Below are 13,541 nucleotides of genomic sequence, written 5' to 3'. Positions count from 1 at the left end.
CGAATCGCTGTTTTGTCCATCCGAGGATCTGCCACTTCGAGATGCTGAGGAAGATGAGGATAGGCTCACTAGAGATCTAGAGGAAGACCTCGACCGAGATCTCGCTTCTGCGACCCTCCTTCTCTTGGCAGGAGGATCCTGTACTGGAGATTGTCCCACCTCCGCAGCCGATGCTGATCCTGGAGAACCCAATTGAGGCCTTAGGACTTGAGACTGGTCCAATGGTTCACTCTCTTTCTCCTGCATCACCTGCTTCAAAGGCGACCTCTCCTGTGACCTTGCAGGAGAAATGTTAACTGGCTGCGAAACGCTCCGTTCCCTGGATCTTCGCTGATCCATCGACTGTGGCTGTATCGACGCCGAGCGACGAGCAGATAGACGCTCTCTCGACGTCGACCGTGATTTCCCCAACGCCGACTTCGGGTGGCGATGACTGTCCTTCGGCATGCAGCATCTCGCCGTTGAAGGTTGTCTGCTCGACGACGACGGAGGCTGCTTCGACGCCGATCGCGAGTGTTCTGTCGGCGACTGGGTGTGCCTCGAGTCCGAATGCCGCTTGTCTGAATGCGACAGAGGCTGCCTCGACGTCGAATGCCATTGATCGGGCGTCGACGTGGGCTGCTTCGACGTCGACCGACGATGTGTCGACAGAGGCTCCCTCGACGCCGAACGACCATGACTAGTCGTCGACGGAGGATGTCTCGACGCCGAACGCCGGTGGCCAGGCGTCGACGGAGAATGCCTCGATGTCACAGCATGACGATGCTGCTTCGACATCAGTTGGCTTGCCGTCTAACTCTTCTGCTTCGACGGTGGCCTATCCCTCGAAGCTGTCTGTAGCGGAGGTACCTTGGATGTTGACGCTGAAGACATCTTCTTCGTCGCCGTCGACTGCTTCTCCAACGCCGATCTCGACGCCGAATGTGAACCAGTCGGGGCTTCTTTCGACGTCGACCGCGCCTTCCGACTTTTCTGCTTCTTGGGAGATCTTCCTCTCTCAGAAAGCCCATAAACCCGAATTCTCTCACGTTCTTTCAGAGTCCTGGATGTTAAAACCTGGCAGTGTTCACAGGTTTTAGAGGAATGAGATTCTGGTAGGCACAGGATACACACTGCCTGAATGAGTGTCAGTCTTGGCCATCTTCCTTCCACATGAAGGGCATTTGTCAAAGAGTGAAGGCATCTCTGACAGAAAAATCACCCTTTTTAAGCCTAAAAAATTAGTTGTAACACCCTATGTCTAAAAGACGTCGAGCGAAAGCAAAAAATTGTAGGTAACAAGAATATTTTTTGACAAAAAGCCAAAAATAAAGGGAGCTGTTTCACCAGGGTCCTGACTGAAGGAGCCGGAAAGAACAACTGACCTAACTGTCACCCCTGAGGCATGATGGGAAGCCTGGGGTCATGGCTGCCTTAAAGGCACGGCGCCAGTTTTTGTTGAAAATGGTTTCATTTTCTATGCTATTGGTTTGGCAATGCAGCCTGAGGGCTAACAATGTCTATTTACAAGCAATTTTCAGGATTTATGAGTGGTCTACTCATTAAAACACAAAGTTCAAAGGTTATTTGACCTAATGTGTTTTTTTTTCTTTTGCTTCCTAACTAATTGCAGTGCATGTATATGTGTTTACATTGTTTTAGCCTCAGTTATGGAGCTGCATTGGTGTGAGAAAAATAATATATGAACATACATATATGTGGAGCAAGATATATGTGTTTTTTACATATATATTTTTATATTGTTTCCGGGGTCCCGCACATGGGCGGGAATATTCAGTGCTTATGACTATTGATGAGGATCCCCTGGATGAGAAGTATGCCTTACTTTGAACTCAAATTTAACTAAAACACATATTTTGGTATCAAGGAAGGAAATCGTGGATGGCCAAAGAGGATTCTATACAAACGGTTCCATGAGTAGTTACAAATTAGATTCCAATTCCTGTAATTCAGAAATGTTCGTTGTCAAATGACAATTGCTAACATAATGATCAAATAATTTTAAGAAAAACTGGGACTGATGGGAATACAAAGATTAGCATGCACAAGTATAAAGGAGATTTGAAATATCTCCCCAAATTAAAAACGACAATATAAAAATCTCTGTTTACACAATAATGATTTAACACATCAATAAAAACAAAGTCAGGTATGAAATAGCGTGGTCATAAGATGTGTGTCTGATTCATTGTATGTTGTAGAATGATGATTGGGTGGTCCAAACTTGAATGTTTGATTGGTTCAGCATTCCTTCCATCATTTGTTACTGCAGCACAAGAACATGATGAAACGTGGAATGCTGGGATGTGTGTGCTGGGAGAATCCTGGCAGTGAATTACAGCTGAAGGGAGGATGGAGCCCTGACAGGAGCCAGCAGCCTGTGGCTGTCACCTAAGGGTCTAACAAGAAATAAAAAGAATACCTCCTACCTGTGAGGTTCCACACTCTTTCATAAAGACCCTGCCCTCCAACTACAATGTGTTGTTGACTAGTTATTAAAAGAACCCACGTGGAGATGTATCCGGTCTCAGGCACAAATTGGGAGCTGTTTCTGACATGGGGAGGACTATATAGAGCTAAAGACACCGGCGATGAGGGTGGGCAAGGCAGAAACCTTCAGCCTGCTGGAGATTTGAGCAGTGATCAAGAAATGTGTAAAAAAGAAAGGATTGCTGTGATCTCAAATAGCTCAAACATAGCAGATGATAGAGAGCAGGACCTATTGAGAGTTATCTGCCTCACCTCAGTGTGGTGGTGAGTGAGAGCAGCAGGGTTTTAGTCACTGACTTAATGCATACACTGCACTTTGCATTGGAAAATAGTTCCACAGAATGGGTGGGCATTGCCTTTACACATGGGCCATTTGAAATGAACACCTCTACGCTTCTTCCCTGAAGTGATGTAAACTTCTGCACGGGCCAGTGTCAAGGCATGCGTCAGTGTTTTGCAATCGGACCCTCCACACCAGGCGGCTAGTACATAAAGATGCAAGGCTACAGTGGAGGAGATGCATGGCCCCATTTGGTTATGCTGGGGGGAGGGGCAGTTTAGGTTTGAGTAGGAGTACAGTAAAACAGCAGGTCGGGATCTGATGACAAATGGACAACCTGGAAGGGATACATTTGAAGGACTATGAACAAAAGTATGGTGAGGATGCCTGGAACAGGACTGCCATTTACCCGCGGCGCGGGACAGGCGCAGGTGAGGCCCGTGTCAAGGGCGGGCCTGGCTTGCCAGTCATTGACAGGAAGAGGCAGGGCAAGGCCAGCCCTCTTAGTTTTACCTCTGTAAACCTTAGGACTGACTCTTCTCGAACCAAGAAACTGTGAGTTGTTGAAAGTATTTCTTGTATTCATTGTGACTGTGGTGCCCGTTTTAATTTGTTTGAGCTTTGTTCATCTGGCCATCCTTTGTTGAACTCAAGACCAACAGATCCTTAGCTGATTACTGTTCCTATATGATACTGAATGAGTAATTGTTACCAGCTTAAGGTTCAGTGCTCGTGGCTATTACTGTTGGGGGGGACTTGGAGGGGGGGCCCTGGTGGGTTCTGGTGCAATAGCGACTGCTGGGCCTGTAGAGTGGCAGCATGGCTGCAAGTAATCGCGGTGACCCTGTCCTTAGTTACCTCATCATTCTATTCTATCCTACTTGCAAATTTGCATCCAAATCACAATATGGGGAAAAAAAGTCAAGTGCTTGTGGGAGTGAGGAGGCTTGACCCAAAAACAAAGCCAAACAGGTTTGTAAGTCTGCAGGAAGCAACTGTGTCTTAGATCGGATTGACAATCTTTTAGTTGAAAGTGAGGAAATTCTTATTCCATCAGTCCCGTTGGACCTAATTGAACCTATCGCCCCACTAACCCTGGTCGATCCCCCAATCAAATCAAATCTAAAGCCGCAGAAACCCATTCCTTAAATATTTAATAAACCCACCACATGTAGTACAAATAAATCCCCCATTAGCTACGCACCACTGCCCTCTATTATAGACATGGCTGAATCAAGGACAATTGCACTTTTATCTGCTGACCCAGCCCCAGGCACTCTAGACACTGAACTTATCCTAACTAACCAATTTTCACCGCTTTTGAATCTAAGCAGCATTCAAAAAGTAGGAAATGGGTTGGAGAAGGGAGTAGGCACCATGGGATTTGGGGTAGGAGAGGGGATAATGGAAAGTGGTAGTGAGGGACTAGGGGACGAGGTTCCCTCAGACAGGCTAGCTAGAAACGACTTTCCCGTACCTAGAATTCTAGATGATCTGAGGTCAAAAGTCAACTAGCTGAATCTGCTATTCAAGATCTTACTAAGCTGTTCAAAATTCCTTCTAGCCAGAGGTGACTGCGAATTTCAACCTCCAAATCAGATTCCTACCCAGCAAACAAATTCGACTCTGCTTAGTAATAATCCATATCCTCCCATAGCAGAATCGCACCAGCACTCTACATGCATAACCACCAAGTGCACCCCGGTGCAACCACTCACTCATGTAGTTACAGGGGGTATGGTAAATGGATGGACGCAAGCTAATAAAGGCAGACCTGGTCACCAGGGTACTGTTTTTACCCCTGACCACCCCTTGCAATCCTCTAGTACCGACAACCCCCAAGCAATTTTACTGATTGGCGCAAACACACTCGGTTACCTCTTAAGTGTATTTATATGACCAACGTGCCCAAAGTTTCCTCCGATTTTAACTATGAAGGTGAAGACTCCCTAACCAACAAAGCTATCTATTGGATCTGCCACGTAAGGGGTTGTCGCTCAGTTCTACGGGAGGACATTTTGCGAGCTAAAAGGTTAACCTGCTATAACACCCAGACAGACTATATAGAATTTCTCTTGGTAGATAGAAAGGTGGCCCACAATCTGATAGCCTTGGAAGTTGTATCGCGCTCACCTACTCCTACTGGTATCCAGGTTAAGTATCGACCCTCTCAACTTACACTGCCGTCTACTGTCCACCAGTCATATGCCTACCTAGGCTCAGACTCCATCCTAGCAACAAATGATTGACTCGAACACCAAGTTAATTCTGCATGCACTAAAACATATACGGCAAACTCTTACAGCACTCAAATTGTTGCGACTAACGACAGCCACCACACAGATTTCTCTTTGAAAGTCCCCCAACCCGATGCCCTTGGGAACCAAAAGGAGTTAATGTTAGCCAATTAAACGCCTGGCGGAGGGGGGTTGCTCCCACCATTAATGTGGGCTGAAGTACAAGCAGGGGTCTTCACTAACTCCATGCAACTTACCCTCATTAATGAGCAAGCTAATTTCTGCAGGCTTAGTCTGGTCTCATGGAATGTGGCAGGGGTTAGGTGGAAAGTGTGCCTCATGCACTGGATCCAATGTATTGAGTCCTTTGATATTTGTATCCTTCAAGAAACCTGGACTTTTCCCCCCATATACATATCAGGTTACCTCACATTCCATCGCCCTGCATGCTCCAATAAACCAGGTCGCCCATTTGGGGGGTTGCTGATCTGGGTGTAAACTGCGCTCCAATGTAGGACACAGGAGCTCTGGACTAATAGCCCTGACATGTTAGCTGTCCAAATTAGGGGAACGTACGGTACTGACATTTTTTATGTCTACGCAAGGGGAACCAGAGCAGGCAGGAGGTCGACCATTCTGCACGAGTTGGAAGAACTTTTGGATATCAGAGCCATTGAGCCCCTACTGGTAGTAGCTGGCGACTTCAACGTCACTTTTGAACCCCAAGAGAAGGAGGACATATGTGGGAGTAGGGAGGAAGAAGAGATGTGGCTTGTTCCCGACCTATCCCCCATTAAAAAGTGGTCATCTGGCTCACGCGGAAATCTTGAGAACCGTTCTCGCCGGAACAACATACGGATCCGAGAGGTACCTCAGGGAGCAGAGGAGCAGAACATTGAGGCCTTGGTCATGGATATGTTCCGTCACATCCATGGAGGCGCCCGGACCAGGAGATCAGGCTTGACCGGACATCGCCGACAGCTCCCCCCCCCCCCCCCCCCGCCAGATATTTTGACGTGTGTCCATGACTTTAAACTTAAGGAGTGCATACGACAAGAGGCACGGGCTAATCACCCCACTGAGTTCCTCTCCTGCAGGCCCCTTCTCTTCCAGGTTCTGGCAGTCACTACGGAAGAAAAGATGAGACTTCCGCCCTATCACAGCATTTCTACACTCCAAGGATGTCACATATTCCTGGGGACACCGGTTTAGACTCATCTTTAAATGGGAGGGCAGGCTGAACCAGGTTTGTTCTCTCGAGAAGGGAGCATCTCTTCTTCATCTTCCGGAGGTTGACTGCATCAGGCCGGAGAAATCCACCTCCACCGGTCACCGAGCGGACACCAAACGATGGCAGCGAGTGGGGAGTTCACCACTGAGTCTATGCCCAGACCCGGATGCTATTGCTAAAGAACGTTCTGCAGTCCTTCAATCTCTATCAGAAGACTTGAATGCTGCAGACTGATACGCATTGACAGAGGTGCCATCCCTTGCTCTTTCAATCGGTCTTACTATGCTTTCTTAGGCTGGGCCTGGTGTAGGGAGGGGAAGGCGGGAGTTCGTGCTATCCATCTTACACCTCACCACAGGGCAGACTGCAAAAGAAAAAAAAAATGACATTGTCATTTACAATGCCAATAGCTTAATCTTTCGCAAATGCGACACCTATTGCATTTGCACACACACACACACACACACACACACACACAGAGCCACACACACAGAGCCACACACACACACACACACACACACACACACACACACACAGAAACACACACACACACACACTGCTACACACAAAACACACACACACACAGCCACACACACAGAGCCACAGACACACACAGAGCCACACACAGAGACTACTTAGGATGGGCATAAGTTTGCAAAGAGAACAAGAACACAAAACCTAGTAGCGAGGTTGCGAGGAGGAAGAAAAGGTGGTGGTATTGGATGGATTGAAAGTGATGACACATTAAAACAAGTCGACAGATGAAAACATAACTGCGAACAAAGTGAAGTTGGAGTTCTGTTTTTATATTATACTAAGAAAAAGGCCTCCTTGGTACAAGATAAGTTTTCCTTTTGGAGATGAAAGAGAAATAAAATTGGCACTTGTCAACCAAAGGCGAATATAATGTGTCTTTATTTTGCGCTTTTTGACCCTCATCTGTTATTTAATTGAGATGAACTTTTTAAACAATTTAATGAATAATGGACAGAAAAATCTTATTGAAAACATGTTTTAAACTTGAATATCAAAATAGATTATATATGCTTGCATCCAAACATTGGTATGTGTGTGTCGCGGGTGCCTAGCCTGGGTCTCCCCTGTGTTCAGGCTGTGGAGCTTGTCGGCAGTGAAGGAAGAGGCGACGCAAGTATGAATTAATGATTGCCACTGAAGCCTGGCGGTGTTACAGTCCGTGCAGGCGGGGGCTGCCCCTGCCTCCACAGGAGAGGCCCCTCTCCCTACCTTAAGTGCATTATGGAGCCCTGGATGTTGCAGACGACGCTCTGCCCCTCCCCGCCACCCAGCAGGGTTATAAGTGCTGCTCCGTTGGCGGCCTCTTTGCGCCTTAAATGCTATTAAGGCCCGCAGGCCCCGGCGCTCTCCTGCGCCCACAGACAATGCCCTATTCACGCTGACCTGGGCCTGGCGCTGCTTTCATATGTTAATAGGGGGCTTGTTTTGAAAGGGCTGGGACAGCAAGGGGGGGTGTGGGGAGTGTGGGTGGTGTGTGTGTGTGTGTGTGTGTGTGCTGTGTGTGGTGTGTGTGCTGTGTGTGTCTCTCTCCAGATGACCTCGGCCTCTGCTAAATTTGTATATATATATATTTTTTTTAAATAGGCGCGAAGTATTTTGTTTTCTGTGGTACCACTGGCACGCTGCCTACTGGCTTGTAGAGTATTAGCCATGTGAGGCCATCCAATCAGTGGCTGTATTTCTGGACACGGTGGTCTGTACTTTGCAGATGGCCACCTTTACCGTGAGCATATACCCAAACAAGGTGAGCTCTGAGAGAGATAGGAGAGAGGACGTGCCACTAGAGAAACTGGAGAGGGCGGCGTAAGGGCAGTGGCTAAGGGTCTAGGGGAGTGTTCGAAGAAATATGAGGGGATGAACTGCAGAGAAGCCTAAAGGTGATGGAAGAGCAGGGAAGAAAGGGTGGTGGGTTTTGAGTAAGGGAATGGAGCGTGCTATAAGGTGAATGGTGAGATTGTGGGTAAAGAAAGCGATGGGGAAGATGTTAGGGAAAAGAGAGAATGAGAATGGAGGAAAAGGGAACCGCGAATGAGGGTAGTGAGGTGGGTGTGGAATGAGAAGGGGTTTGGAAGCGGCTGAGAGGTGGGGTGGGAGGGGGAGGCAGAAAGTGAACTAAGGGAGAGCGCGACGGAGAGAAGGGAGCGTCGGTCTGCTGTGTGTGTAGAGGTGAAGCCTCTTTATGAGAGTTTGAAGTTGGACGGCAGCAGAAGGGGAGGGGGAAGCAGAAATAAAGAGCGGGCTGTATTAAAGGTAGGGGCAGAAGGGGGAGACTCGAGCTGCAGTTAGGGAGGGACAGAAGAAACTGAGAGAACGCCGAAGGGGGCAGGACATATGGGCAGAGCTAAGCTCCTGTCTAATATACGAGGGGGGCTCACAGCTTGGCAGGACCCTACAGGACGGGTGTGAAGCGGTAGCAGGAGGCGGGCAGTTCCCGACTTTGCACGTCATGTTTGCACACGTCATTGCACATGGGCACTTGCGTTCGAGATTGGCAAATGTGCGCCTGCATTGAGTTGTGAAGGCAACTGAACTCTAATTGGATCTGCCTGTCGAAAGTTGCTTTTTGACAGACATGAGAGAGAACCAGCTCCGTACCTTCCGAAATCCCAGTAGTTTGAGTTCTCAGGAAAGCGGGAATTACTTAAATTAGTCCTACACTTACAATGTTTAAATTTGAGTGGCCCTTGCTGAAGTGTTCCTAATCAACAAATGCCTTAATAAACCAAACGTGGCCTCCATTTCATGCTCCCGCCAGCGCAAGAGAAGTGTATTTGTAATCACCCTGCAGCAATTAGCATTATGCGCCGGGGGGATTGTTAAGCTCACTAATATGGTTTTCATGAAAATTAAACGAAAATCCGCTCACCCTGCCGATCATACGCACGGCATATTGGACATCGCACAAAGCTCGCATCCCCTAAGGGGGGGTTATTTCCTTTCTTTCAACTTTATTGGTCTTTACCAGAAAGAGACCCAGGGGCACGCTTTTGAGATTGAAATGGCGGCAAGTCAATGGCTCCGCTGGGTAAGCTATTAGCCGAGAGCGCTGGGTACCGGGAGCCCGAGCAGCCCCTTCACCTGGGTTCAGTATTCGGGCGACGCTGCAGATGGTGCCCGGAATCTGGAAGCCGTAATGAGAACAAGCCCCCCCCCCGCTTTCCTCGCACGGTTATGGGAACAAAGACACGGACAGCGGGAGGGGGGACGGACAGCGGGAAGGGGGGCAGGATACAACCACGCGGGACCGGGACGAGGTTAGCAATGACGAAAAACATTGCTGTAAAAAAAAAAAAAAGTATACGCCCACAATAGCCCACCTCTGAATGAGGAAACAAAGGGGACGGGGCTTAAAAAAAGACAGAAATGCCCACGAACCTGCTCCAAGAATGATTGACATCATTCGCTTCCAATGGCTAGCCTCCATTTATGGAGCTAGCCAATAGAAGAGAGAGGCGGGCTCAACCCCAGTAACTGAAAAACTAAAATTCTCGAGCTGCGCGACACTGCTGCGCAGTGTACGCCAGTCGAGACCTAAAGAAGAAAACGCAATTGATAACAATACCAACGAGAATAGAATAGAACTGAAAGAGTGATCCGATCACAGTCTCCACTAGGTTAAGTACCGCACACGTCAAAACCCAACAACTGAAATAATAAAATCTATCAATGGAGTTTATGCCCATGCGCAGTATCACAGAGAAGGAGGAGTCACTCTACCTCGTGACTCAAAAGAAAATCTTTGAAGAAAAACAACCTGCATACATCTGGATGCAACACTAGATGGCAGGAGTGTGCAGGGCATGTGTATCCACAGCCACACATGCCTCAAACAAGTATTTGTGATTATTTTCCCGGAATTTACCTCAGGAGATTTCAGATGGTCAAAGCGTAAAGCATTGCTTATTGCATTGTGATAACATTTTAAAGGTTACCTCCAATAATTCCAATTTTACAAAATTTATGTTACAGTACTTCACTGGAGTGATACAAATCAGGTACATATGTACCAAATATATCTATATTTATCCTTTACAGGTCAGATCATGTAGCTTACCGTTTTCATCCAACAGCTTCATTTCAATGCCCGCTGGAAGAAAAGAAGGAATACTTCAGAAGAGTAACTGTCTGTTATATTTTGTTGCGAAAGAGTCTGAAAATGAAAGGAGTAAAAGAGGGAGGGATAGCTGGTAGGAAAGGAAAAATAGAACTGGACTGTAAGAAAACTGTGAGAACAAAGACAGAAGAAAGGAGGAGAGGAGGAAAGAGAGAAAGGAGGCATGACCAAAGTTTTAAACGATAGAGGAATAGCAGGAACTAAGATATAATGTAAGGTTTGCATTTCAAAGCAGGGAAGGTATGTGGCAGAAGAGGCAAAAAGTTGTGTAATAAGGAAGGAACAAAAAATACTAGAGATGATGCAAAGTGTAAAATATAATTCAAGGAAATAAGAGGTGTAATAAGGAAAGAACAAAAAATACTAGAGATGAAGCAAAGAAGTGTAAAATATAATTCAAGGACATAAGAGGTGTAATAAGGAAGGAACAAAAAATACTAGAGATGTAGCAAAGAAGTGTAAAATATAATTCAAGGAAATAAGAGAGATGGACAGAAAAATATTAGAGAATTGAAAAAACTGATGATAATCAATCGAAGGCTTACTATTCCATTCTAGTCACTTTGAAACAGAAGGTCTCCCACCAATTGAAAGGGTAAAAATACCAGCCATATGTAAATGAAAAATTCAAAAACAAAGACTAGGAGATCAATCCTATTTCCCGAGTCTTTAAGTTGTGCATCCTCAACCATCGATAAAGCATTTTTTAGTCCCCCTTCCCTCCACATCCCATACTTGGTACATTTTCTCAAGCGATTCCCTACCCTGCCTGAGGCCACCATGTTATGTTATGTTACGTCAATTTGTATAGCGCATTATTCATCCGAGAGGGTATCCAGGTGCTTGGGCAGGTGTGTAGGCCCCAAGGTGCTTATATGAAGAGTCAGGTCCTAAGCTTCTTGCGGCCCTCAAGAAGTGAGGAGGAGGCTCTGATTGTCTGAGGGAGGTTGTTACACTTAATGGGTGCAATGTAGTAAAATGAGCGACTGTGAGAAAGTGCCATCTTTCTTGCCTTGGTATGCCCCCACTTTTTTCTGAACTGCTGTTGTGCTTGACTGAGTGTGCCCTGGGTCCCTGCCAATCAGGTACCCAGGGCCTGTGTTCCTTCCCTAAAAAGAAAAGCTATGCTGAAACAAAATACCCAATTGGCACCTCTGGCCACCTGTCAGCCCCCAGTAAAATGGTACCCTAGGTACCCAGGACATGGTGACCAGAGGATACCCCTGAGGGTTGCAGCACTTATTGTGCCACCCTCAGATGCCCTATACCCTGGCACCCATACCCTGCCTTTGCAGGCTGAGTGCCTAAGTACAGAACTAAAACAAGAGTGGAGTGTGCCATGCCCAAAGACCACACTGCCCTGGCATACTTCAGTCACCCCTCTAGCTGGGTGGCCTATGCCAGAGGTGAGGGCACAAGAGCATGAGCCCTGTGCAACTACAGTACCCAGGGCCATTCCTGGGCACTGTAAGTGCAGTGATGCCATTTAAGAGTATATAGTGCTGGGAGGTTGTCATTACGAACTCCACAGCACCATAATGGCTACACTGAAGACTGACAAGTTTGGTACCAAACTCCTCAGCACATTAAACCCGCACTGATGCCAGTGTGGGATTTAATGTAAAATGCACAAGAGGGCATCTTAGAGATTCCCTCCAAAACCCGAACCTACAATCCTCGTCTGGGCTGAGTGGCTGCAGAGGCTGCCACACAGCAATGTTGCTGGACCCCTGGGTGGAGAGCCCCCGCTCTCCTGGGCCTTCAACAATGCACATTCTGGGGGCGAGGTGATGTGTCTCCTCCCCCAGGATGGGCAGGGGGAAGCTTTAAAGGCATGGCGCCTCTGAGAGCTTCTCCAGACCATTTGCTGTACCCAGCAACTGGCCCCCCACCCGTTCTACCCCCACTCTGGCAGGAAGACTGGTGGGAAAAACTACGTCAGGAAGGAGGGTGTGCCAACCTTTGCCAACCCCACCCCTCAGGTGGAGGAGACGAGGTGAAGCACGACCCAGGGCTCCGGCCATCTTGTAGATGGGGAGCCGTGCCCAATCCCAGCTAGGCTCCTGCCCCCTCCCACAGGAGAGGAGCAGGCTAGGGGGTGTCCTCACCCCAGAACAGGGACCCATTGGTCCCTGCCCTTGCCCTATCTGTAACGCCCCTAAAGAAAGTATGTAGGGGCTCCCTGAACCTTCCTTCCTCAGATCCCGATATCAAAAGAAGAAAGAAGATCAAGAAGAAGAAGACCCGCACGCAGCTGCTAACAACAGGACAACAACAACTGACTTGGCCCCAGCCCTACCGGCCTGTTGTTCCTGGAACCTGCTCCTGCCTAATCCCGGGGACATCCGCGGACAGCAACCTTGGGACACCCAGAGGACCTGCCTGCCTTGACTCTCTCGAAGATTGGGACTCCCGTCAGCAGAGGCTCTGCTGCAACATCCCACCTGGTGCTCACCAGGAAGCTCTGGACCAGCCCACTCTGCACCAGCCGAGCCCGGGCCGGGCCAACCCAAACCAAGACCACGAGGACGTCCCCCCCGCGACTGGGACCCAAAGTCCAGTGCCCAAAGACCCTCCTCGACGAAGCAGCCGACGCCTGCAGACTCAGAACCAGGAGCCACACCAACTGCGACCAGCCAAAGGTAAGCTTTTCCAACCCCCAAAGACACCCCTGCACCCGGCGCCCCGCGGCCCCCTGTGCCTCCCTTTGGGGTACCTACCTGTGCTCCAAGATCCCAACTTACCTCTCGAAGTGCTGGTTGCCCCTGGAGAGTTACCGTCCCGAGCCTGCAGCCTTTGTTCCTCTTTCAAGATCCTCATTGGATAACATTGAACGCCCGACGGCTCAAAAGCACCCTGCACCCAGCCGCCTGAGTGCCGCTGTCTGTGACCGCTTAGCCCTATCCTACTTCCCCCTTGCCCAGATCAAGTGACCAGAAGCCCAGCTCCCAGAGCCGCGTGGCCTGCTAGCCAGAAGCCACCAACCGAAGGCCCCCTTTCCCTCATTGGATAACATTGGGCCCACCTACCTCTGCACCCGGCCGCCCCTGTGCCGCTGGGACTGAACTAACTGTTCTCACCTGACCCTGGGGGACCCCCGAGTCTACGCCCAGACACCTAACTTCACCAACCAAGTACTCACCTGGAAACCGA

General features: G+C 48.5%; 1 protein-coding gene across 5 annotated transcripts in view; it reads right to left on the bottom strand.

Moving 5' to 3' along the window:
• The window catches only part of LOC147703671 (butyrophilin subfamily 2 member A1-like), a 415,432-nt gene that overhangs the window by 223,597 nt on the left and 178,294 nt on the right, over positions 1–13,541 (bottom strand). For 2 of the 5 annotated variants that reach the window (XM_086932017.1, XM_086932018.1), the window contains exon 8: positions 10,329–10,361. The exons of the other annotated variants lie outside the window; for them this stretch is intronic. In XM_086932017.1, the coding sequence (XP_086788143.1) occupies positions 10,329–10,361 (33 nt within the window). The remainder of the gene's footprint in view (positions 1–10,328; positions 10,362–13,541) is intronic. 5 annotated transcript variants of the gene reach the window in all.

Source organism: Lissotriton vulgaris, chromosome 7 (assembly GCF_964263255.1).
Source record: "Lissotriton vulgaris chromosome 7, aLisVul1.2, whole genome shotgun sequence".
NCBI classification, from domain to species: domain Eukaryota; kingdom Metazoa; phylum Chordata; class Amphibia; order Caudata; family Salamandridae; genus Lissotriton; species Lissotriton vulgaris.
The sequence above is the reverse complement of the archived record's forward strand: the minus strand, read 5'-3'. Positions and strand labels throughout refer to the sequence as shown.